This window comes from Coregonus lavaretus (genome assembly GCF_964263955.1).
Source record: "Coregonus lavaretus genome assembly, chromosome: 15".
In the NCBI taxonomy this organism is placed as follows: domain Eukaryota; kingdom Metazoa; phylum Chordata; class Actinopteri; order Salmoniformes; family Salmonidae; genus Coregonus; species Coregonus lavaretus.
The window spans coordinates 40,296,574-40,322,972 of record NC_140002.1 but is presented as its reverse complement, the minus strand read 5'-3'; the positions used below and the strand labels follow the sequence as shown (position 1 = coordinate 40,322,972).

Below are 26,399 nucleotides of genomic sequence, written 5' to 3'. Positions count from 1 at the left end.
AAGCGTGTGCGAGCAAGGAGGCCTACAAACCTGACTCAGTTACACCAGCTCTGTCAGGAGGAATGGGCCACAATTCACCCATCTTATTGTGGGAAGCTTGTGGAAGGCTACCCGAAACGTTTGACCCAAGTTAAACCATTTAAAGGCAATGCTACCAAATACTAATTGAGTGTATGTAAACTTCTGACCCACTGGGAATGTGATGAAATAAATAAAAGCTGAAATAAATCATTCTCTCTACTATTATTCTGACATTTAACATTCTTAAAATAAAGTGGTGATCCTAACTGACCTAAGACAGGGAATTTTTACTAGGATTAAATTTTCAGGAATTGTGAAAAACTGAGTTTAAATGTATTTGGCTAAGGTGTATGTAAACTTCCGACTTCAACTGTATGTGAGTGTGTACACAGAGTCAAGGGTTGGGGTTGACAACTTGAGGGTGATGAATAGGAGGTGATATTAGAGGAGTTAGGTAGGTAGTTAGTTATTGGTGTACCTCAGCCGTCCGTCCTGGGCCGCAGCTCCCCCAGGGATGATCTTGGTGATGAAGATGCTGGGGTCATCACCAACATGAGGGTTATCTGTCCCCCCAGCTATACTGAAGCCCAGGCCTGAGTTACCCTGAACACACACAACATTACACACAACATCACACACACAACATCACACACAGCATCACACACAACATTACACACAACATCACACACAGCATCACACACAGCATCACACACAACATCACACACAGCATCACACACAACATCACCCACAACATCACCCACAACATCACACACAACATCACACAACAACACACACAGCATTACACAGTGTCAAACATGGTGACTATTACAGACCAAACTGTACTAGATTACATACATTTTAATGTTATATGGCTATCCCAGATCAGTTGTAGGATAATAATAAGGCTTTGACCCTATGTTATAATTATTTGCTGTAAAACACTCACTCTTTCCAGTGTAATCTCTTCATACTCAATTTCCCCCTCTGTCCCGTTGACCTGAGAGAGGAAGACATTGTTATCACACTTCCAATGAAGGACGATACAAACTAGGATAAAACGCTGTAATATGGGATGAGTATTGTGTAGGATGATCATCAATAATCAAGTATAATGCAGTAAATTATGCAGTATAGTTGGCGTATGACTCTTACGTAGGGGGAGCCGTCAAGTGTGTCAGTGTTCACCACCACTGGAGGAGAATTTCCCTGGAAGAGGAGAGAGGGAGGAAAGGGAGAGAGAGAAGGAGAGAAAATGTATTAGCCCACACGTGCACACACTACACACACACTCCAAATATTCAGGGTCAAGGCCTTATGGCAGAAACAACATTTCCTGTCCCAGTCCCTCCTTCTGTACAGTGAGATAATGTTTGAGCGAATCTCAGGATAAGCAGGCATGGAGTCGGTCTGCCCTGCTCAGGCTGTGGAGCCTCTCCCTCTGCAGGCAGGCCCTGCAGTCACAGCCACAGCCATTTTACAGCCTAATGACGATGACAACACCACACACAGTCACTGTGACATGTCCTGCCTGCCTGGCACACTGACTGACTGCTCCACACCCCAGCCACAAGGCACCAGCCACAAGGCCTTGACTTTGCATCTCTTTCCTGTGAGTCAACGTTATCTAACAAAGCCCTAAGTTAGTGTCACATTGACAACACTCTGTGAAATGATTCTGTAAATACATTCAGGTTTAGGGAGAAGGAAGTAGTCGTTTTATAACACCATCATGAAAGGCAACATCGTGGCAACATCTAACAGAGCTGTTAGCTTTCAAGGCTATCAGTGTGGTTCCTCTCAATCAGCGTTCTACAAAGCCTCCAGGCGCATGCTGCATCACTGATGAGTAAAGCAGAGCCCAACCTGTGAAAGCTGAGACCATGAACGGGACATCTATCTCTAAGCAGACTAGATGCCATTAATCAGGGAGCTGCTGCTAATACAGCCTTTAACAAGACAATAATTCTATGACATGCCAGGCCGGTTGGCATTAGGATGGTGTAGGCTTTCCTGCTCCCCATAGGGTGTGACCTGTCATCCTGTACAAAGAATACACTCTGTACACTCTGTATTTGACTTCCATCTCTCTATCTACCTCTTTCTCTCTTTTTAACTCCCTTCATCCCTTTCAGCCCTCTCCCCTCGTTGCTTCTCTCTCCAAAATGTTTTTAGTTGCATCTCCCCATCTACAATCTTAGAAAAAAGGTGCTATCTAGAACCTAAAAGGGTTCTTTGGCTGTCCCCATAGGAAAACCCTTTGAAGAACCCTTTTTGGTTCCAGGTAGAACCCTTTTGGTTCCAAGTAGAACTCTTTCCACAGAGGGTGATACATACATGGAACCAAAAAGGGTTTTACCTGGAACCAAAAAGGGTTCTCCTATGGGGACAGCCGAAGAACCCTTTTGGAACCCTTTTTATCTAAGAGTGTACTGTAAAAATAGTGGATGCACTATTCTGCATTCTGTACTCCTTAGAGAATGCTCAGCAGTCTCTCTCTCCCTCTCTCTAAACTTATATCCTTTTCTCCACTTTAGTTTGTCCCTCCCTGATTAGCATGAGGAAGACACTGTGCATCCAAAGTGCTCACAGAGAAGCAAACAACAGCAGCAGCATGAAATCAGCCTGCCGACCTTCACACAGCTGACAGCCTGCAGAAACACACTCACACACACCCCACACACACTCACAATCACACTGTTCCAATGAGTCCCAGATATATTCCCTCTCCAGCCCTTAAGTTGTGACTCTATCCAACCATTCATCTTTCTCCATTCTGCTTATACAGCATACAGCATCTACTGAAATGTCACATGTTCTCTCTGTACAGACAGTTTGTATTCATCATTGGCCAAATTGTCCCAAACTATCCCCTGGAGGTTTGGCCCCTGAAATCCATTCCTTTACACTGAAAGTGCTTACGCAATAATAAGGTTAACATACGGACAAAGATCATTCTCTCCCTCTCTCCTCTCCATTTCTCACCGTGGCATCCCACAGCTCTGAGCCCGCCAGGATGCCAACCATCTCTCCCACTCCATCCCTAACTCCTGTCCTGACCACCGCTACCATGGTTACAGTATAGCATCAGCCACTGGGTTCTCTGAGGCTCCATGGTAGAAAGCTTGTCTCCATGGTAACCTGGATTTCCATTCCGATGGTCTAAAAGCCCTAGCTATATGCCACAGAACATCGTCGCAAAAACAACAGGGGAATACAAATAATTTCCACTACGTTTATTACGTAATCTGAAGCATCACCGCATGAATCGGCTCTTAAATTAACTCTTGACAGCTATGCGTGTTGTACATTGAAACTGTCAGGCATTTCATGTACATTGCTCTGTACTTTCCAGAAATATTCCTATGGGAGCACTTGCTATGTGAATAGGATTATTAGGATGAACTGTCTATTGCTTACCTATGCTGTAACTATGGGGTTAGTCAAACAGTATTATGCTATGATGTAGAGAATATGCAATCCTGAACAGAGGTACTTGAGAGCAGATCAAGAGATATGGTCATTAGCTGTGTCATTTCCCCTCTGGAGTAGAAGTCTTCCTTCCATCTCCCTTTTGTGCATGGTAATCCATCTGTATGGTGATGAGTCTTCCAGCAGAGACACTCTTACTGACAGAACAGAGGACGCCTGAGGCATAATGTCATCTTCACCTGGACCACTTGGACATCAGCCAGAAACCCACGTTTGTATTCCTACAGGGCTACAGTACTCCACTCACTCTGCTCTCTCTTTACCTCTCTTCCTTTAGTCTTTCTCTCTTCATTTTTACCTAAAGACAGAACATCTGTCCCAACAGAAAATGAAAACTTCTCTCTGCAGTGCCCCCCCTCCTCCTCCCTCTCCTCCGCCCGAACAGACTCATTAATGCAGCTCGTTAGGCTCTTAATTCATTGCTGTCAGAGAGAGAGAGGAGTGAGCGAGAAGATAGAGAGAGGAGAGCAGAAATAAAGATAACCAGGAAGGCTCATATCTCAGACAGGTAGAGAAATGAGCCAGACATGGCAGACAGATGCATTGAGAGCATATTGGAGTGTAGGTGTTTTAAAATCTCTCTCTTATCTCTGTTCCAGGTTCACAACCTCAAAACCAAGCTGCTAAACCACTAAAAACACACATCTCTTACACACTACTTAATATTCAAGCAGTAAGTTACAGACCACACAAACTATACACTCCCAAACTCAGTCCTGGCTGATTCAAATAAACAAAGCTTGATGATGAGTTGGTTATTTGAATCAGCTGTGTAGTGCTAGGGCAAAAACCTAAATGTGCACCCTAAAAAAATAAAAAGGTTATAGGAAACCCCGCCTCAGTCTTCTGTAAACCTAATCCTGGGATAGAGTTTTATTTTTCAGCGAGACAATTAAATACATTTTAATGACAAAGACACACCAGAATGGCTTTCCAAGAGGTGTTGAGTGTTCCTGAGTGGTTTAGTTTCAGTCCTGACTTACATTTGTTTGGTATTGGTATTTTATTAGGATCCCAATTAGCTGTTGCGAAAGCAGCATCTACTCTTCCTGGGGTGAACACAAAACATGAAACATGACATAATACAGAACATTAATAACCAAGAACAGCTCAAGGACAGAACTTTTTAAACGTCGCACATAGCCTACATATCAATACATACACACAAAATATCTAGGTCAAATAGGGGAGAGGCGTTGTGCCGCTTTATCTGTTTTTTTAAACCAGGTCTGCTGTTCATTTGAGCAATATGAGATGGAAGGGAGTTCCATGCAATAATGGCTCTATATAATACTGTACGCTTTCTTGAATTTGTTCTGATTACAATGAAGAGCAAGACGTGCCGCTCTGTTCTGGGCAAGCTGCAGCTTAACTAGGTCTTTCTTTGCAGCACTTGACCACATGGCTGGACAAACTAGAGCCTGCAGGACTTGCTTTTCGAAGTGTGGTGTCAAAAAAGCAGAGCATCTCTTTATCATGGACAGACCTCTCCCCATCTTCACAACCATTGAATCTATATGTTTTGACCATGACAGTTTACAATCTAAGGTAACACCAAGTAATTTAGTCTCCTCAACTTGTTCACCAGCCACACCATTCATTACCAGATTCAGGTGAGGTGTAGATCTTAAGGAATGATTTTTACCAAATACAATGCCCTTAGTTTTAGAGATATTCAGGACCAGTTTATTACTGGCCACCCATTCCAAAACTGACTGCAACTCCTTGTTAAGGGTTTCAGTGACTTCATTAGCCGTGGTTGCTGACATGTATATGGTTGAGTCATCAGCATACATGGACACACAGGCTTTGTTTAATGCCAGTGGCAGGTCATTGGTAAAAATGGAAAAGAGTAGAGGGCATCGACAGCTGCCCTACGGTACACCACACCCTACATGTTTGACATTAGAAAGGTTTCCATTAAAGAAATCCCTCTGCGTTCTATTTGATAGATGGCTCTGAATCCATGATATGGAAAACATACGTTTTCTCAACAACAGGTTATGGTCAATAATATCAAAGGCACTGAAATCTAACTGTACAGGGGTCACAATATTCTTATTATCAATTTATTTCAACCAATCATCAGTCATTTGTGTCAGTGCAGTACATGTTGAGTGCCCTTCTTTATAAGCATGCTGAAAGTCTGTTTACAGAGAATTAACATTGTATTTGGTCAAACACAACTTTTTCCAACAGTTTGCCAAGAGCTGGCAGCAAGCTGATAGGTCTGCTGTTAGAACAAGTAAAGGCCGCTTTACCACTCTTGGGTAGCGGAATGACTTTGGCTTCCCTCCAGGCCTGAGGACAAACACCTTCCTCTAGACACAGATGAAAGATATGACAGATAGGAGTGGCTATAGTGTCAGCTACCATCCTCAGTAGCTTTCCATCTAAGTTGTCAATGCCAGGTTGTTTGTCATTATTGATCGATAAAAATAATTTTTACACCTCTACCACACTAACTTTAAAAAATTCAAACTTGCAATGCTTTTCTTTCATTATTTATTTTTTATGCATGAATACGATGGCTCACTGTTCATTGTTGGCATTTCCTGCCTAAAGTTGCCCACTTTGCCAATTAAGTAATCCTTAAAATAATTAGCAACATCAAATGGTTTTGTGATGAATAACCTGTCTGATTCAATGAAAGATGGAGTTGAATTGGGCTTACTGCCCATACTTTAATTTAAAGTACTCAAAAGTTGTTTTTCCATCATTATTTATATCATTGATCTTGGCTTCTGTCACGCCCTGGCTCTGGGGACACTTGTATGTTGAGCCAGGGTGTGCGTTTCATTTGTTTGTCTAGTAGTTGCATTTCTATGTTGGCCAGATTGGTTCCCAATCAGAGGCAACGAGTGTCAGCTGTTGCTGGTTGTCTCTGATTGGGAACCATATTTATACAGGCTGTTTTCCCACAGTAGTTGTGGGATCTTGTTTCTAGTTGGTTTGTGTTAGACCGTGAACTGTCACGTTATCGTTTTGTTTATTTTGTCGTGTAATCGCTAAATAAAGAGTATGTTTGCCTGCAACGCTGCGCCTTGGTCCTCCTCTGTATACGACGATCGTGACAGCTTCATAATACAGTTTATTCTTATTTTTGTTGAGTTTAGTCACAATATTTCTCAATTTGCAGTAAGCCAGCCAGTCAGACTTATTTTCCACTCCTTTTGCCCCATCTCTTTCAACCATACAGGTTTTCAATTCCTCATCAATCCATTGAGCCTTAACAGTTCTAACAGTCAGTTTCTTAACAGGTGCATGTTTAACAATAATTGGAAGAATCAATTTAATAAATTCATCAAGTGCAGCATCTGGATGCTCCTTATTAATCACATCAGACCAACAAATATTTGTAACAACATCCACATAAGTGTCACAGCAAAATATTTTGTATCATCTCTTATACACTATTTTAGGCCCAGCTTTTGGAACTTTGGCTTTCCTATACTGTGATCACTGCATCCAATGGGTATGTATACAGCTTCAGAACAAAGTTCAACAGTATTAGTAAAAATGTGATCAATACATGTGGATGATCTTGTTCCTGTTGTGTTTGTAAACACACTGGTAGGTTGGTTAATAACGTGAACCAGATGACAGGCATTAGTTACAGTGAGAAGCTTCCTCTTGAGTTGACAGCTTGATGAAAACCAGTCAATACTCAGGTCCCCAAGAAAGTAGACCTATCTGTTTAGCACATTCACTATCAAGCATTTCACACATATTATTTAGATACTGACTGTTAGCACTTGGTGGCCTATAGCAACACCCCAAAAAAATAGGCTTTAGATGAGGCAGGTAAATCTGCAACCAGAGCACTTCAATAACACTTGACATGAGATCTTCTCTAAGATTACAGGGATATGGCTCTGAATATAAAGTGCCTTCTGAAAGTATTCAGACCCCTTGACTTTCTCCACATTTTGTTAAATTACAGCCTTATTCTAAAAGGGATTACATTGTTGTTTCCCTAATCAATATACACAAAATACCCCATACTGACAAAGCAAAAAGGTTTTTAGACATTTGGTTAAAAAAACCTGGAAATATCACATTTACATAAGTATTCAGACCCTTTACTCAGTACTTTGTTGAAGCACCTTTGGCAGGAATTACAGCCTCGAGTCTTTTTGGGTATGACACTACAAGCTTGGCACACCTGTATTTAGGGAGATTCTCCCATTCTTCTCTGCAGATCCTCCCAAGCTCTGTCAGGTTGGATTGGGAGCGTCGCTGCACAGCTATTTTCAGGTCTCTCCAGAGACGTTCGATCGGGTTTAAGTCCGGGCTCTGGATGGGCCACTCAAGGACATTTACAGACTTGTCCTGAAGCCACTCCTGCATTGTCTTGGCTGTGTGTTTAGGGTTGTTGTCCTGTTGGAAGGTGAACCTTCACCCCAGTCTGAGGTCCTGAGCACTCTGTAGCAGGTTTACATCAAGGATCTCTCTGTACTTCGCTCTATTCATCTTTCCCTCAATCCTGACTAGTCTCCCAGTCCCTGAAAAACATTCCCACAGCATGAGGGTGCCACCACCATGCTTTACCGTAAGGATGGTGCAAGGTTTCCTTCAGTCGTGACGCTTGACATTCAGGCCAAAGAGTTCAATCTTGGTTTCATCATAACAGAGAATCGTGGTCTGAGAGTCCTTTAGATGCCTTTTAGCAATCTCCAAGCGGGCTGTCAAGTGCCTTTTACTGAGGAGTGGCTTCCGTCTGGCCACCCTATCTGTGCCTCGACACAATCCTGTCTCAGAGCTCTACAGACAATTCCTTCGACCACATGGCTTGGTTTTTGCTCTGACATGCACTGTCAACTGTGGGACCTTATATAGACAGGTGTGTGTCTTTCAAAATCATGTCCAATCAATTGAATTTACCACAGGTGGACTCCAATGAAGTTGTAGAAACATCTCAAGGATGATCAATGGAAACAGGATGCACCTGAGCTTAATTTTGGGTCTCATAGCAAAGGGTCTGAATACTTATGTAAATAAGGTATCTCTGTTTTTTTGTTGTTTATACATTTGCACAAATTTCTAAAAACCTGTTTTCACGTTGTCATTATGGGGTATTGTGTGTAGATTGATGAGGAAAAATATATTTGCTCCTGTAAGTCGCTCTGGATAAGAGAGTCTGCTAAATGACTAAAATGTAAAATGTAAATGTAATATTTAATAAATGTTAGCATAAGGCTGTAACGTAACAAAATTTGGACAAAGGGAAGGGGTCTGAACACTTTGAAAATCAGAGACAACATTTAAATATCGCTGTCCATCAATGATTCCCAGCAATTTTGACAAAAATAATGGATATATGTTGCCTTAAGAGTTGTGCAATATTGGTAGAATCTTTTCCCAAATGATTCACAGCTGTAATGGCTGCCAAAGGTGCTTCCACCAAGTATTAACTCAGGGGGGTGGAGACATCCAATTATGATATTTCTGTTTGTTTTTTTCTTAATTTTCTATAACTTTCTTTCGTTTTGAAAATGTGGAGTAGGTTGAGTAGATATGTAGGGGGAGGGGGGGGGGGGGAATTAATTTAATCCCTTTTTAGATTACATTTTAAGGCAGCAAAATGTGAAAAATGTCCAAGGGGGTGTAGACTTCCTATAGGCACTCTATCAAGGCTAAGAAACATATACTGTGCAGTCAGTGCACAATCCCCAGTGCACACATTTCTCCTGCAGGGGTTTTGACAGGCGACTCCCTCCCTGTGCTTTGTCAGGGAGTGGGAGGCTGGAGTTGCCAGGATTTAGTGGATTTAGCAGTCGCCCACTCACATTTTTACGCCACCTACTCAGCTCTCCCATCTCCGTGCCTTAGAGGCGGTTACCCTATCGTCCTCTCTAATTTCCGGGCCACCCCCTTCACTGATAAACTGAACCCCCTGGCATAACCTGTCACCCCTTCTCCGATATCAAACCCTGAACCTTGACACTAGCCACTAACTTGAACCTCTGGATAAAAATCCCAGCCAACCAGAATATTGATCCTGATACTAATCACTAACCTCCCCATAGGAAGGCATGCTAAGATCCAATCCAGTGTAGGCTCGGCCCTAATGTACAGTGGGGAGTACAAGTATTTGATCCACTGCCGATTTTGCAGGTTTTCCTACTTACAGACGGACGGAATCTAAAACAAAAATCCAGAAAATCACATTGTATGATTTTTAAGTAATTAATTTGCATTTTATTGCATGACATAAGTATTTGATCACCTACCAACCAGTAAGAATTCCGGCTCTCACAGACCTGTTAGTTTTTCTTTAAGAGGCCCTGCTGTTCTCCACTCATTACCTGTATTAACTGCACCTGTTTGAACTCGTTACCTGCATAAAAGACACCTGTTCACATACTCAATCAAACAGACTCCAACCTCTCCACAATGGCCAAGACCAGAGAGCTGTGTAAGGACATCAGGGATCAAATTGTAGACCTGCACAAGGCTGGGATGGGCTACAGGACAATAGGCAAGCAGCTTGGTGAGAAGGCAACAACTGTTGGTGCAATTATTAGAAAATGGAAGAAGTTCAAGATGACGGTCAATCACCCTCGGTCTGGGGCTCCATGCAAGATCTCACCTCGTGGGGCATCAATGATCATGAGGAAGGTGAGGGATCAGCCCAGAACTACACGGCAGGACCGGGTCAATGACCTGAAGAGAGCTGGGACCACAGTCTCAAAGAAAACCATTAGTAACACACTACGCCGTCATGGATTAAAATCCTGCAGCGCACGCAAGGTCCCCCTGCTCAAGCCAGCGCATGTCCAGGCCCGTCTGAAGTTTGCCAATGACCATCTGGATGATCCAGAGGAGGAATGGGAGAAGGTCATGTGGTCTGATGAGACAAAAATAGAGCTTTTTGGTCTAAACTCCACTCGCCGTGTTTGGAGGAAGAAGAAGGATGAGTACAACCCCAAGAACACCATCCCAACCGTGAAGCATGGAGGTGGAAACATCATTCTTTGGGGATGCTTTTCTGCAAAGGGGACAGGACGACTGCACCGTATTGAGGGGAGGATGGATGGGGCCATGTATCGCGAGATCTTGGCCAACAACCTCCTTCCCTCAGTAAGAGCATTGAAGATGGGTCGTGGCAGGGTCTTCCAGCATGACAACGACCCAAAACACACAGCCAGGGCAACTAAGGAGTGGCTCCGTAAGAAGCATCTCAAGGTCCAGGAGTGGCCTAGCCAGTCTCCAGACCTGAACCCAATAGAAAATCTTTGGAGGGAGCTGAAAGTCCGTATTGCCCAGCGACAGCCCCGAAACTTGAAGGATCTGGAGAAGGTCTGTATGGAGGAGTGGGCCAAAATCCCTGCTGCAGTGTGTGCAAACCTGGTCAAGACCTACAGGAAACGTATGATCTCTGTAATTGCAAACAAAGGTTTCTGTACCAAATATTAAGTTCTGCTTTTCTGATGTATCAAATACTTATGTCATGCAATAAACTGCAAATTATTTACTTAAAAATCATACAATGTGATTTTCTGTATTTTAGATTCCGTCTCTCACAGTTGAAGTGTACCTATGATAAAAATTACAGACCTCTACATGCTTTGTAAGTAGGAAAACCTGCAAAATCGGCAGTGTATCAAATACTTGTTCTCCCCACTGTATTTGTTGGAAGGCAGAGGACAATGCCAAAGAACTAGTCAGCCCTTCCCCGCTCTGAGGGGCCAAAATGTTTCTCTCTGTTACAGTAATCAGTGGACTGACTATTGAATGTGATAGAATAATACTCTAGTATCCATGTCTGGTTTCTATCTGAAATTTGTTCACTGAGGATAACTCTGATGCTATCTATATGGATGTATGATATCTGTGGTTACTTGTATCTCTACAGGGTGAACCCTAAATTATTCTCAAAAAGGTTTTATGGTCCTCTCAGGAATTGGTCTCATCCCCCACACAAGCATTTAAATGCTGTGACACCCTATAGAGATTAGGCCTTGGTGGTCAGGTTACACTGTAAACTTGGTATCGTTTGATTGGTCTATGGTGGTTGGTCTTGGGTTGAAAGGTTACACCTTCAGATGTTATAAACGGAATGAAATGCCTCTGTTCTCTCTCTCTTATCCTTTTTCCAGCCATGGAGGAAGGTTGTATGATCAATTCTCATTTCCTAGGCTCCTAGGCCTCTGGGCTAGTAAGCATCTCTTTGTCCATGCTTTGCTTTGTAAGTTAACCTTATATAATCTATATGCCTAGAATAAGGCTTTGTTAATGTCAGTACTTCCTTGTACCTTAAGCTTTATGCCTTGTATGTGAACCCATTCATTTTACAAAGTTACTAAATAATACTTGCTTTGATATTCGATCTCATGACCATTCATTGATCTTAGTCAGCTAAACGCATAATACTTGATTGCACATGGTTCAACTGTAGTCTCTTGCATATTGCTAATTATCTTTATAGAGTTAGATAAACATTTTAATAGGCTAATTGCTTAGTCTTATTACGAGTCGCATGTGAGGTATTTATGTGAGGTATTTATAATATGTCAAATATTACTGCCCACTACACCAGCACACTCCACTGTCCAGCCCTCTGCAGGCTGACAGGGTCTAAACAAGCAGCAGTAATCACCAGAGGACAAGGGGTAAGGACAAATGACAAAAACACTGAGACTGAGAGCCATGAGAAAGGAAGGAGAGCCTCGCCATGGAGGGGAGTGTGACTGCGAGGACAGATAAGGGGTTGAAGGAGTGTGATGTAATTGCTTGATTTATAGACTCACGATACCCTGGAGCCATTACAAAGAGGAGAGAAGAGAGAGAGACAGAAAAAGAGAGAGATAGAGCCCTATATACATCAAAAGGCAAATATATTAGTGCTTTTCCTAAAGTGAGGTTGTTCATTTATTGATGCTGCATGTTTTTTGGTGTGTGTGTGTGTGTGTGTGTGTGTGTGTGTGTGTGTGTGTGTGTGTGTGTGAGAGAGAGAGAGAGAGATACAGAGAGAGATTGAGTGAATGTGTGTTTTGTTTGTTATCTGATTGAGATAGATAGTGGATGTGTGTGCTTGCAAGGCTGCATTTAGCTGAGTGTACAGTCGTGGTCAAAGGTTTTGAGAATGACACAAATATTAATTTTCACAAAGTCTGCTGCCTCAGTTTTTATGATGGCAACTTGCATATACTCCATAATGTTATGAAGAGTGATCAGATGAATTGCAATTAATTGCAAAGTCCCTCTTTGCCATGAAAATGAACTTAATCCCAAAAAAACATTTCCACTGCATTTCAGCCCTGCCACAAAAAGACCAGCTGACATCATGTCAGTGATTCTCTCGTTAACACAGGTGAGAGTGTTGACGAGGACAAGGCTGGAGATCACTCTGTCATGCTGATTGAGTTAGAATAACAGACTGGAAGCTTTAAAAGGAGGGTGGTGCTTGAAATCATTGTTCTTCCTCTGTTAACCATGGTTACCTGCAAGGAAACACGTGCCGTCATCATTGCTTTGCACAAAAAGGGCTTCACAGGAAAGGATATTGCTGCTAGTAAGATTGCACCTAAATCAACCATTTATCGGATCATCAGGAACTTCAAGGAGAGAGGTTCAATTGTTGGGAAGAAGGCTTCAGGGCGCCCAAGAAAGTCCAGCAAGTGCCAGGACCGTCTCCTAAAGTTGATTCAGCTGCGGGATCGGGGCACCACCAGTGCAGAGCTTGCTCAGGAATGGCAGCAGGCAGGTGTGAGTGCATCGTCACGCACAGTGAGGCGAAGACTTTTGGAGGATGGCCTGGTGTCAAGAAGGGCAGCGAGGAAGCCACTTCTCTCCAGGAAAAACATCAGGGACAGACTGATATTCTGCAAAAGGTACAGGGATTGGACTGCTGAGGACTGGGGTAAAGTCATTTTCTCTGATGAATCCCCTTTCCGATTGTTTGGGGCATCCAGAAAAAAGCTTGTCCGGAGAAGACAAGGTGAGCGCTACCATCAGTCCTGTGTCATGCCAACTGTAAAGCATCCTGAGACCATACTTGTGTGGTGTTGCTTCTCAGCCAAGGGAGTGGGCTCACTCACAATTTTGCCTAAGAACACAGCCATGAATAAAGAATGGTACCAACACATCCTCCGAGAGCAACTTCTCCCAACCATCCAAGAACAGTTTGGTGACGAACAATGCCTTTTCCAGCATGATGGAGCACCTTGCCATAAGGCAAAAGTGATAACTAAGTGGCTCGGGGAACAAAACATCTACATTTTGGGTCCATGGCCAGGAAACTCCCCAGACCTTAATCCCATTGAGAACTTGTGGTCAATCCTCAAGAGGCAGGTGGGCAAACAAAAACCCACAAATTCTGACAAAATCCAAGCGTAGATTATGCAAGAATGGGCTGCCATCAGTCAGGATGTGGCCCAGAAGTTAATTGACAGCATGCCAGGGCGGATTGCAGAGGTCTTGAAAAAGAAGGGTCAACACTGCAAATATTGACTCTTTGCATAAACTTAATGTAATTGTCAATAAAAGCCTTTAACACTTATGGAATGCTTGTAATTATACTTCAGTATACCATTGTAACATCTGACAAAAATATTGAAAAACACTGAAGCAGCAAACTTTGTGAAGACCAATACTTGTGTCATTCTCAAAACTTTTGACCACGACTGTACTGTTGACGTATACACATGCTCCTATGGAAGAGGAGGAGGGAGTGTGGAGTCAATGTGTAGGTTTAGGTGATGAGGAGTGACCGCCAGTGTTATGTCAATCAGTCTGATGGAGAGGCAGAGGTTAAAGGTAGTTCACCGGCAGACACCTGAAAATAGCCCCACATGATCACTACCTCCCTAGAGTTTAAATGCTTTAACATCAAATCGGAGCTGGGCCTCAGAGAGTGCTGAAATTTAAATACAGAGCTAGCCTAAATATGCTGACCAGCAGGCTTTCACCAGGCCTCAACAGGGGAGCACAGAGAAAGACAGTGGTGGGAGAGAGAGAATGAGAGCAAGAGAGAACGAGAGAGAGAGAGAGTGAGAGAGCATGGAGGGAAGGTAGAATCGACGGAGCGGTGGAGTGGTACTTTTGTGTGTTCATTAAGAAAGCGATCGATGGCTGCTACCCCTTAAACAAAGCATTCAACTGGCTTCTGCTCCAGCCACTCTGTCTCTCCACAAATCTATCATCCCTCTCCTCAGGATCAGTACGCACTAGAGAGCATGTCTGTAATGGCAGCAGAAAGTAGAAAGCTCCCTTTATAAATACACTACAGGACCAGTAGTTTGTGTACACCTGCTCGTCGAACATCTCATTCCAAAATCACGGGCATTAATATGGAGTTGGTCCCCCCTTTGCTGCTATAACAGCCTCCACTCTTCCGGGAAGGCTTTCCACTAGATGTTGGAACATTGCTGCGGGGACTTGCTTCCATTCAGCCACAAGAGCATTAGTGAGGTAGAGCACTGATGTTGGGCGACTAGGCCTGGCTCGCAGTCAGCGTTCCAATTAATCCCAAAGGTGTTCAATGGGGTCGAGGTCAGGGATTTGTGCAGGCCAGTCAGGTTCTTCCACATCGATCTCGACAAACCATTTCTGTATGGACCTCGCTTTGTGCACGGGGGCATTATCATGCTGAAACAGGAAATGGCCTTCCCCAAACTGTTGTCACAAAGTTGGAAGGACAGAATCGTCTAGAATGTCATTGTATGCTGTAGCGTTAAGATTTCCCTTCATTGGAACTAAGGGTTCTAGCCCGAACTATGAAAAACAACCCCATACCATTATTCCTCCTCCACCAAACTTTACAATTGGCACTATGCATTGGGGCAGGTAGCGTTCTCTTGGCATCAGCCAAACCCAGATTAATCCGTTGGACTGCCAGATGGTGAAGCGTGATTCATCACTCCAGAGAACGCGTTTCCACTGTTCCAGAGTCCAATGGTGGCGAGCTTCACACCACTCCAGCCGACGCTTGGCATTGCGCATGGTGATTTTAGGCTTGTGTGCGGCTGCTTGGCCATGGAAATCCATTTCATTAAGCTCCCGACGAACAGTTCTTGTGCTGATGTTGCTTCCAGAGGCAGTTTGGAACTAGGTAGTGAGTGTTACAGACGATTTGTACGCGCTACACGCTTCAGCACTCGGCTGTCCCATTCTGTGAGCTTGTGTGGCCTTCCACTTCGCGTCTGAGCCGTTGTTGCTCCTAGACGTTTCCACTTCACAATAATAGCACTTACAGTTGACTGGGGAAGATCTAGCAGGGCAGAAATTTGACGAACTGACTTTCAAGTGCTACATTGAAAGTCACTGAGCTCTTCAGTAAGGGCATTCTACTGCCAATGTTTGTCTATGGAGATTGCATGGCTGTGTGCTCGATTTTATACACCTGTCAGCAACGGGTGTGGCTGAAATAGTCTAATCCACTAATTTGAAGGTGTGTCCACATACTTTTGTATATATAGTGTATGTCACTGTAGCAGTTGGAAACAGCTATTTTTAAGTCAAGCAAAATTACAGAACAATGCTGTCAGCAGATATTGTCTTCAAGACTACAGAGAGCTTTTAGAAGAAAATGAATATGTATTGTTTCAAAAGAAGCACAGTAAAACATACCTACAGTGAGGGAAAAAAGTATTTGATCCCCTGCTGATTTTGTACGTTTGCCCACTGACAGAGAAATGATCAGTCTATAATTTTAATAGTAGGTTTATTTGAACAGTGAGAGACAGAATAACAACAACAAAAATCCAGAAAAACGCATGTCAAAAATGTTATAAATTGATTTGCATTTTAATGAGGGAAATAAGTATTTGACCCCTCTGCAAAACATGACTTAGTACTTGGTGGCAAAACCCTTGTTGGCAATCACAGAGGTCAGACGTTTCTTGAAGTTGGCCACCAGGTTTGCACACATCTCAGGAGGGATTTTGTCCCACTCCTCTTTGCAGATCTTCTCCAAGTCATTAAGGTTTCGAGGCTGATGTTTGGCAACTCGTACCTTCAGCTCCCTCCACAGATTTTCTATGGGATTAAGGTCTGGAGACTGGCTAGGCCACTCCAGGACCTTAATGTGCTTCTTCTTGAGCCACTCCTTTGTTGCCTTGGCCGTGTGTTTTGGGTCATTGTCATGCTGGAATACCCATCCACGACCCATTTTCAATGCCCTGGTTGAGGGAAGGAGGTTCTCACCCAAGATTTGACGGTACATGGCCCCGTCCATTGTCCCTTTGATGCGGTGAAGTTGTCCTGTCCCCTTAGCAGAAAAACACCCCCAAAGCATAATCTTTCCACCTCCATGTTTGACGGTGGGGATGGTGTTCTTTGGGTCATAGGCAGCATTCCTCCTCCTCTAAACACGGCGAGTTGAGTTGATGCCAAAGAGCTCCATTTTGGTCTCATCTGACCACAACACTTTCACCCAGTTCTCCTCTGAATAATTCAGACTTCAGACGGCCCTGTATATGTGCTTTCTTGAGCAGGGGGACCTTGCGGGCGCTGCAGGATTTCAGTCCTTCACGGCGTAGTGTGTTACCAATTGTTTTCTTGGTGACTATGGTCCCAGCTGCCTTGAGATCATTGACAAGATCCTCCTGTGTAGTTCTGGGCTGATTCCTCACCGTTCTCATGATCATTGCAACACCACGAGGTGAGATCTTGCATGGAGCCCCAGGCCGAGGGATATTGACAGTTCTTTTGTGTTTCTTCCATTTGCGAATAATCGCACCAACTGTTGTCACCTTCTCACCAAGCTGCTTTGGCGATGGTCTTGTAGCCCATTCCAGCCTTGTGTAGGTCTACAATCTTGTCCCTGACATCCTTGGAGAGCTCCTTGGTCTTGGCCATGGTGGAGAGTTTGGAATCTGATTGATTGATTGCTTCTGTGGACAGGTGTCTTTTATACAGGTAACAAGCTGAGATTAGGAGCACTCCCTTTAAGAGTGTGCTCCTAATCTCAAATCAAATAAAATAAAATGTTATTGGCCACATGCGCCGAATACAACAGGTGCAGACATTACAGTGAAATGCTGACTTACAGCCCTTAACCAACAGTGCATTTATTTTTTATAAAAAAGTAAAATAAAACAACAACAAAAAAGTGTTGAGAAAAAAAGAGCAGAAGTAAAATGAAATAACAGTAGGGAGGCTATATATACAGGGGGGTACCGGTGCAGAGTCAATGTGCGGGGGCACCGGCTAGTTGAGGTAGTTGAAGTAATATGTACATGTGGGTAGAGTTAAAGTGACTATGCATAAATGATTAACAGAGTAGCAGCAGCGTAAAAAGATGGGGTGGGGGGGCAGTGCAAATAGTCCGGGTAGCCATGATTAGCTGTTCAGGAGTCTTATGGCTTGGGGGTAGAAGCTGTTGAGAAGTCTTTTGGACCTAGACTATTCTATCTCAGCTCGTTACCTGTATAAAAGACACCTGGGAGCCAGAAATCTTTCTGATTGAGAGGGGGTCAAATACTTATTTCCCTCATTAAAATGCAAATCAATTTATAACATTTTTGACATGCGTTTTTCTGGATTATTTTGTTGTTATTCTGTCTCTCACTGTTCAAATAAACCTACCATTAAAATGATAGACTGATCATTTCTTTCTCAGTGGGCAAACGTACAAAATCAGCAGGGGATCAAATACTTTTTTCCCTCACTGTATAATAGTGATCTTACAGGCAAATTCAGGTAATACGCCTAGTCTCTGTCAGACTTTTTCATGAAATAAAAAGCCTAACATATGTTGAGTAGGATAGCTGTATGTTGTACCTGTGGTATAAGCAATGTGTGTCTACATAACTTAACATAAGAAGTGTCATAATAGTGTGCCCAAATAACCTCAACAAGCCATCAAGCAAAACAGAAAGCAGTCAGTCAGGACAAAATTAACCACAATTAACCTAAAAGCTATGCCAACACACTCTACTAACACACACATACCCATTACCCACACCTACACTATCACTCATAACATCAATCACAACCCTCTAGTCGTTTCACTGATTCATCTGGCATACCCTTCATATTGCAATCTAAAGACATAAAGGGACTCATGTGAGTAGCAACAATCACACATTTTCATTGGAGTGTTTTAATCTTCCAAAACAGTACTGATTATGCAGTCAGTCAGGCAACTAGAGATTGGTTTCTATTTCTGTAGCTGCTGTGTCTAAATGTGTACTCTGTTTAAGGGAGAAAGCAGGGTAAACAGATGCTGAGTGAGATAGAGAGTGGAAGGGTAAACGAGAGAACAATACCAGAAGGAGAGACAGGAACAGAAAAGGCCAGCACACTCCAGACTGGCCCTGACCTGAGGGCAGCTCTAACAAAGGAAGGACAGGAGGAGAGGAGAGGAGGGGGGATGAAAGAGGGAGAGATACTGTATATGTGGGGGAAGGGAGGGAATGGCAGCAGATCCATACGTGTGTGTGTGTGTGTGTGTGTGTGTGTGTGTGTGTGTGTGTGTGTGTGTGTGTGTGTGTGTGTGTGTGTGTGTGTGTGTGTGTGTGTGAACAGTGTGTGCACATGTGTCACTGTGCATGCAATGGGGATTTTATAGGGTTTCATTCAAACACCAGCATATCAGCATATATCCGTCGGATGTGGCAGGGCTTGCAGATGATAATAGATTACAAAGGGAAACTCAGCTGTGAGATTCCCAGTGACGCAGAACTCCCAAGCGAGCTAAATGCCATTTATGCTCGCTTTGGGGAAAACAACACAAAGTCCTGCATGAAAGTCCCTGTTGTTCCGGATGACTGTGTGATCTCGTTCTGAGTGGCTGATGTGAGTCAAACTTTTAAACAGGTTAACACTCGCAAGGCCGCTGGGCCAGACAGAATACCAGGGTGAGTTTTCAGAGCATGCGCAGACCAGCTGGCAAGTGTCTTCACAGACATTTTCAATCTCCCATTGTCCCAGTCGGAAATCCCAACATGTTTCAAGCTGACCACCATTGTCCCTGTTCCCAAGAACTCCAAGGTAACCTGCCTAAATGACTATCGCCCTGTAGCACTCACATATGTAATTATGAAGTGCTTTGGAAGGCTGCCCATCAACACCATCATCCCAGACACCCTGGACCCACTCCAATTCGCATACCGCCCCAACAGATCCACAGATCTGCCCTCTCCCACCTGGACAAGAGGGGAAATAACTATGTGAGAATGCTGTTCATAGACTACAGCTCAGCGTTCAACACCATAGTCCCCTCGAAGCTCATCACCAAGCTCAGGATCCTGGGACTGAACAACTCCTTCTGCAACTGGATCCTGGAGTTCCTGATGTGCAGCCCCAGGTGGGGAGGGTAGGAAACAACACCTCCGCCACACTGACCATCAACAGGGGGGCCCCTCAGGGGTGCATGCTTAGTCCCCTCCTGAACTCCCTGTTCACCCACGACTGCATGACCACGCATGACTCCAACATCATCATCAAGTTTGCTGACTACACAACAGTGGTAGGCCTGAACACCGACAGTGATGAGACAGCCTACAGGAAGGAGGTCAGAGACTTGGCAGTGTGGTGCCAGGACAACAACCTCTCCCTCAACATCAGTAAGACCAAGGAGCTGATCGTGGACTACAGGAGAAAGAGGGGAGAGCATGCCCCCATCCACATCTATGGGGCTGTAGTCGAGAGCTTCAAGTTTCTTGGTGTCCACATCACTAAGGACTTAACATAGTCCACACACACACCCACACAGTTGTGAAGCGGGCACGACAGCACCTCTTCCCCCTCAGCAGGCTGAAAAGATTTGGCATATACAGCTGCACAATCGAAAGCATCTTGACTGGCTGCATGCCTGCATCACTGCTTGGTATGGCAAATGCACTGCCCTCAACCGCAAAGCGCTACAGAGGGTGGTGCGGACGGCCCAGTACATCACTGGGGCTGACCTCCCTGTCAACCAGCACCTCTATATCAGGCGGTGTCAGAGGAAGGCCTGACACTTTGCCAAAGACTTCAGCCACCCGAGCCACAGACTGTTCACTTTGCTACCTTCCGGCAAATGGTACCGGAGCATCGGCTCTCGGACCAACAGGCTCCGAGACAGCTTCTACCCCCAAGCCATAAGACTGCTAAATAGCCATAAGACTACTAAATAGTGAATGAAATGGTTACACGGACTATCTGCATTGACCCTATCTTGCCCTGACTCTATGCACACTCACAAGAGTATATATACAGTGGGGAGAACAAGTATTTGATACACTGCCGATTTTGCAGGTTTTCCTACTTACAAAGCATGTAGAGGTCTGTAATTTTTATCATAGGTACACTTCAACTGTGAGAGACAGAATCTAAAACAAAAATCCAGAAAATCACATTGTATGATTTTTAGGTAATTAATTTGCATTTTATTGCATGACATAAGTATTTGATCACCTACCAACCAGTAAGAATTCCGGCTCTCACAGACCTGTTAGTTTTTCTTTAAGAAGCCCTCCTGTTCTCCACTCATTACCTGTATTAACTGCACCTGTATAAAAGACACTTGTCCACACACTCAATCAAACAGACTCCAACCTCTCCACAATGGCCATGACCAGAGAGCTGTGTAAGGACATCAGGGATACAATTGTAGACCTGCACAAGGCTGGGATGGGCTACAGGACAATAGGCAAGCAGCTTGGTGAGATGGCAACAACTGTTGGCGCAATTATTAGAAAATGGAAGAAGTTCAAGATGACGGTCAATCACCCTCGGTCTGGATCTCCATGCAAGATCTCACCTTGTGGGGCATCAATGATCATGAGGAAGGTGAGGGATCAGCCCAGAACTACACTGCAGGACCTGGTCAATGACCTGTAGAGAGCTGGGACCACAGTCTCAAAGAAAACCATTAGTAACACACTACGCCGTCATGGATTAGAATCCTGCAGTGCACGCAAGGTCCCCCTGCTCAAGCCAGCGCATGTCCAGGCCCGTCTGAAGTTTGCCAATGACCATCTGGATGATCCAGAGGAGGAATGGGAGAAGGTCATGTGGTCTGATGAGACAAAAATAGAGCTTTTTGGTCTAAACTCCACTCGCCGTGTTTGGAGGAAGAAGAAGGATGAGTACAACCCCAAGAACACCATCCCAACCGTGAAGCATGGAGGTGGAAACATCATTCTTTGGGGATGCTTTTCTGCAAAGGGGACAGGACGACTGCACCGTATTGAGGGGAGGATGGATGGGGCCATGTATCGTGAGATCTTGGCCAACAACCTCCTTCCCTCAGTAAGAGCATTGAAGATGGGTCGTGGCTGGGTCTTCCAGCATGACATCGACCCAAAACACACAGCCAGGGAAACTAAGGAGTGGCTCCGTAAGAAGCATCTCAAGGTCCTGGAGTGGCCTAGCCAGTCTCCAGACCTGAACCCAATAGAAAATCTTTGGAGGGGGCTGAAAGTCCGTATTGCCCAGCGACAGTCCCGAAACCTGAAGGATCTGGAGAGGTCTGTATGGAGGAGTGGGCCAAAATCCCTGCTGCAGTGTGTGCAAACCTGGTCAAGACCTACAGGAAACGTATGGTCTCTGTAATTGCAAACAAAGGTTTCTGTACCAAGTATTAAGTTCTGCTTTTCTGATGTATCAAATACTTATGTCATGCAATACAATGCAAATTAATTACTTAAAAATCATACAATGTGATTTTCTGGATTTTTGTTTTAGATTCCGTCTCTCACAGTTGAAGTGTACCTATGATAAGAAATACAGACCTCTACATGCTTTGTAAGTAGGAAAACATGCAAAATCGGCAGTGTATCAAATACTTGTTCTCCCCACTGTACGCACTATATACACTCTCACACAAAACCCACACACTTTCACATACACTACACACTACACACGCATACACAACACACACATACACACACTTTCACACTCATCATATGCTGCTGCTACTCTGGTCTTCATTTTTACTTGTGTTCTTATCTATTCTAATGCCTAGTCACTTTACCCTGCCTTTTTGTACATACAGTGCCTTCGGAAAGTATTCAGAACCCTTGACTTTTTCCACATTTTGTTACGTTGCAGCCTTATTCTAAAAGGATTAAATACATTTTTTTCCTCAGCAATCTACACACAATACCCCATAAAGACAAAGTGAAAACAGGTTGCTAGAAATTTTGCCAAATGTATAATTTAAAAAGTATTCAGACCCTTTGCTATGAGATTCAAAGTTGAGCTCAGGTGCATCCTATTTCTATTGATCATCCTTGAGATGTTTCTACAACTTGATTGGAGTCCACCTGTGGTAAATTCAATTGATTGGACATGATTTGGAAAGGCACACACCTGTCTATATAAGGTCCCACAGTTGACAGTGCATGTCAGAACAAAAACCAAGCCATGAGGTCGAAGGAATTGTCCGTAGAGCTCCGAGACAGGATTGTGTTGAGGCACAGATCTGGGGAAGGGTACGAAAAAAATTCTGCAGCATTGAAGATCCCCAAGAACACAGTGGCCTCCATCATTCTTAAATGGAAGAAGTTTGGAACCACCAAGACTCTTCCTAGAGCTGGCCGCCCAGTGAAACTGAGCAATCGGGGGAGAAGGGCCTTGGTCAGGGAGGTGACCAAGAACTCGATGGTCACTCTGACAGAGCTCCAGACTTCCTCTGTGGAGATGGGAGAACCTTCCAGAAGGACAACCATCTCTGCAACACTCCACCAACCAGGCCTTTATGGTAGAGTGGCCAGACGGAATCCACTCTTCAGTAAAAGGCACATGACAGCCCGCTTGGAGTTTGCCAAATGGCACCTAAAGATTCTCAGACCATGAGAAACAAGATTCTCTGGTCTGATGAAACCAAGATTGAACTCTTTGGCCTGAATCCCAAGCATCACGTCTGGAGGAAACCTGGCACCATCCCTACGGTGAAGCATGGTGGTGGCAACATCATGCTTTGGGGTTGTTTTTCAACGGCAGGGACTGGGAGACTAGTCAGGATCCAGGGAAAGATGAACGGAGCAAAGTACAGAGAGATCCTTGATGACAACCTGTTCCAGAGTGCTCAGGACCTCACTGGGGCAAAGGTTCACCTTCCAACAGGACAACGACCCTAAGCACACAGCCAAGACAACGCAGGCGTCCTTGAGTGGCCCAGCCAGAGCCCAGACTTGAACCCGATCTAACATCTCTGGAGAGACCTGAAAATAGCTGTGCAGCAATGCTCCCCATCCATCCTGACAGAGCTTGAGAGGATCTGCAGAGAAGAATGGGAGAAACTCCACAAATACAGGTGTGCCAAGCTTCTAGCGTCATGCCCAAGAAGACTCAATGCTGTAATTGCTGCCAAAGGTGCTTCAACAAAGTACTGAATAAAGGGTCTGAATACTTATGTAAATGTGATATTTCCGTATTTATTTTATTTTTAATTCGCAAAAATGTCTAAAAACCTGTTTTTGCTTTTGTCATTATGGGGTATTGTGTGTAGATTGATGAGGTGAAAAAACAATTTAATTAATTTTAGAATAAGGCTGTAACGTAACAAAATGTGGAAAAAGTCAAGGGGTCTGAATACTTTCCGAAGGCACTGTATCTACCTCTACACCCGTTCTATTCAGTGCATGTGACAAATACAATTGTATTTTATTTTATATCTCACAAACCATTCTTTATTAGAACCCCCTATGCACTCCCACAGAAAAGCAATAGGGTGTGTAAATGTGTGTAATGCTGCATGTGTTTGTGTTTAAGAAAGAGGGAGAGAGAGATAAGGGCTGCCTACACATCTCCTGCACACTGAAACTGTAAATGACAAATGCGTAGCATCATATCGTTACAACAGAAGGGACTCAAAGGATTTGGTCAGAGAGTTATGAGCACAATATACTCCCACACATAAAAAGACATGGGCTACACTACAGAGTATACAGAGGAGCTACAAAGGAAGATTTGATCACATTATTGGGACATACGGTCTGTGATTCACACATATTTCTCAGAGGCCAAATGTGTGGCTGCTATATCCTCATTCCGGAAATCCAAGTGTTATGTTTGTGAGTGCCAATATTAGCAAATGTATAAAAAATCGTACATTCCTGTCACCATGACAGAAACCATCCACTGAATTGAGAAAAGTCTCACTCAACAAACGGAGCTTATCATTTCTCCCTATCTTGCCAGCATAGCGTTTCCATTTGACATTTTGGACAGAGAGTTGACCATCCTGATAAACTGGTACCAAACAATGCTTTAGATGAGAGCCAGACTGCAAGTGCTGGAACAGACATGGACGAAATGACCATACCAATTCAGTTTTTTGACTCCATAAAGCAGTTTATCTAGAGATTCTTCAGAATAAGCCTTCACTCAAGGTGCAGCAACAATTTAAATGGATGTCTATATTCAATATTACAATAAAACCCTTCTACCATATCTATTTCCATAGAAACTCACACATCTCCATTTTTAATTTAGATAATTTCAGATACATTCCCATTTTCAAAATCCATAGGAAACCACCTAAACCATACCAAATATCAATATGACATAGCTGTATCTGACAAATCTGTCATCAGAGCAGTCAGTCAACCAGTCAGTCGGTCAGTCAACCAGTCAACAACCACTTCTAATTGGTGCCTACCATTATATGGTGCGGATGCTTCTTGGCTTTCCGGACGTTGTTGATGAACCGCCGGCCCATTTTTTTGGCATACCACACGGAGACGAACATCCTGCCTGAGTGCTGAACACTGAGCCGCCGTGGGGAACCTAACAAACACCGTTCACCTCCCAAAAGGATGGACGAGCCGGATAAGTGGGTGGCAGAGAGAGGAAAGAGGAGGGGCACTCAAGGGGCGTTTCCTCTCAGAAAAACATGACAAATTGATAAACCCATATGATATCAAGGCAGTCTGTCTGCCACGTGCCAACATTATTAGGAGTATCCGTATAGCCGGGGAATATCTCGATATAAATGAAAAATACTTTTAAAATAACCTCATACTAAACATGCACTTTCAACTAATGCAAAATTAGGCCAGCCTACTTCAACAATAGAAAGACAAAAATCTCAACAATACCCCTGATATCAAGCATTGGGCTGGGAACGCAGATAGCTTTACATTCAAAGCCAGACAAACACTTTTAAATCTGGGGGTGCCACAGTCCCCTTCTGGGTACAAAAATAACTATTGAGAGGCAGAAGAGAGTTTGGACTCCGGCGACAGTGTTCCTTCCTCCTCCTGTTGTGTAATCCAAGTGTGGAGTCGGTCATTTGAGGAATCCCCAACACTGCGGTTTGAGTGGGATTGTATAGCCTACCTGTCGGTCTGATAATTAGCCTACTGTTCAAATATCAGCAATAGCGCTATTTTGAACAGCTGTCAAAATAGCCTAGTCTACGAATAGCCTACGACACGGGTACGTATTTGCCATTCACGTCGCGCTGAATATGGCTGCATCTAATTTGGGAAAACAAGCTAAAAACACATTTGTCATCTGGATATCTCGTTCTGATCTAAAATGGGTTATTCTTTATTCCGAGGAGCGCGACCGGTGTCTCCCTTCGAGCTCCATCCTCTGCTTTACAACAGCCCGCTGTACTCTCTCTCTCCTGAGCGAATATCCACTGTCTCTCTTCCCCTGTACTGTGCTCACTGAGATGCAGTTCATGCTGCTGCTGCGGCTGCTGCACCCCCTCCCACCCCGGGGAAGGGAAAGTGGGAAAGTTTGATGGCAATTATGATGGCGGGGGAGGGGTGTTGATTGTGTTAGTGGTGTTGGTGTTTGAAGAGGGTAGGGGTGGGGTGGGGTGGGGTGGGGTGGGGTGGGGTGGTGACTATGGCACAAGGGATGATAAACATAAACCTAAATTAACATTTGAATCTAAAGTTAAACACACTGCAATATGCTTGGTCAATATCCCTGTAGTCTGTTCAAAGCATAATCTGCACCACTCATCAACTAAACATAGCACAGCAGCAGCCCACTCT

General features: G+C 44.0%; 1 protein-coding gene across 1 annotated transcript in view; it reads right to left on the bottom strand.

Moving 5' to 3' along the window:
- Positions 1-25,538, bottom strand: part of LOC311142240 (disks large homolog 4-like) — a 37,226-nt gene extending 11,688 nt beyond the window's left edge. The window contains exons 1-5 of the mRNA XM_084177849.1: positions 25,488-25,538; positions 25,049-25,194; positions 1,174-1,227; positions 968-1,018; positions 500-624 (exon numbers count right to left, since the gene is read on the bottom strand). Of these exons, the coding sequence (XP_084033975.1) occupies positions 500-624; positions 968-1,018; positions 1,174-1,227; positions 25,049-25,194; positions 25,488-25,503 (392 nt within the window). The 5' untranslated portion in view covers positions 25,504-25,538. The remainder of the gene's footprint in view (positions 1-499; positions 625-967; positions 1,019-1,173; positions 1,228-25,048; positions 25,195-25,487) is intronic.
- Positions 25,539-26,399: the final 861 nt, after the last annotated feature.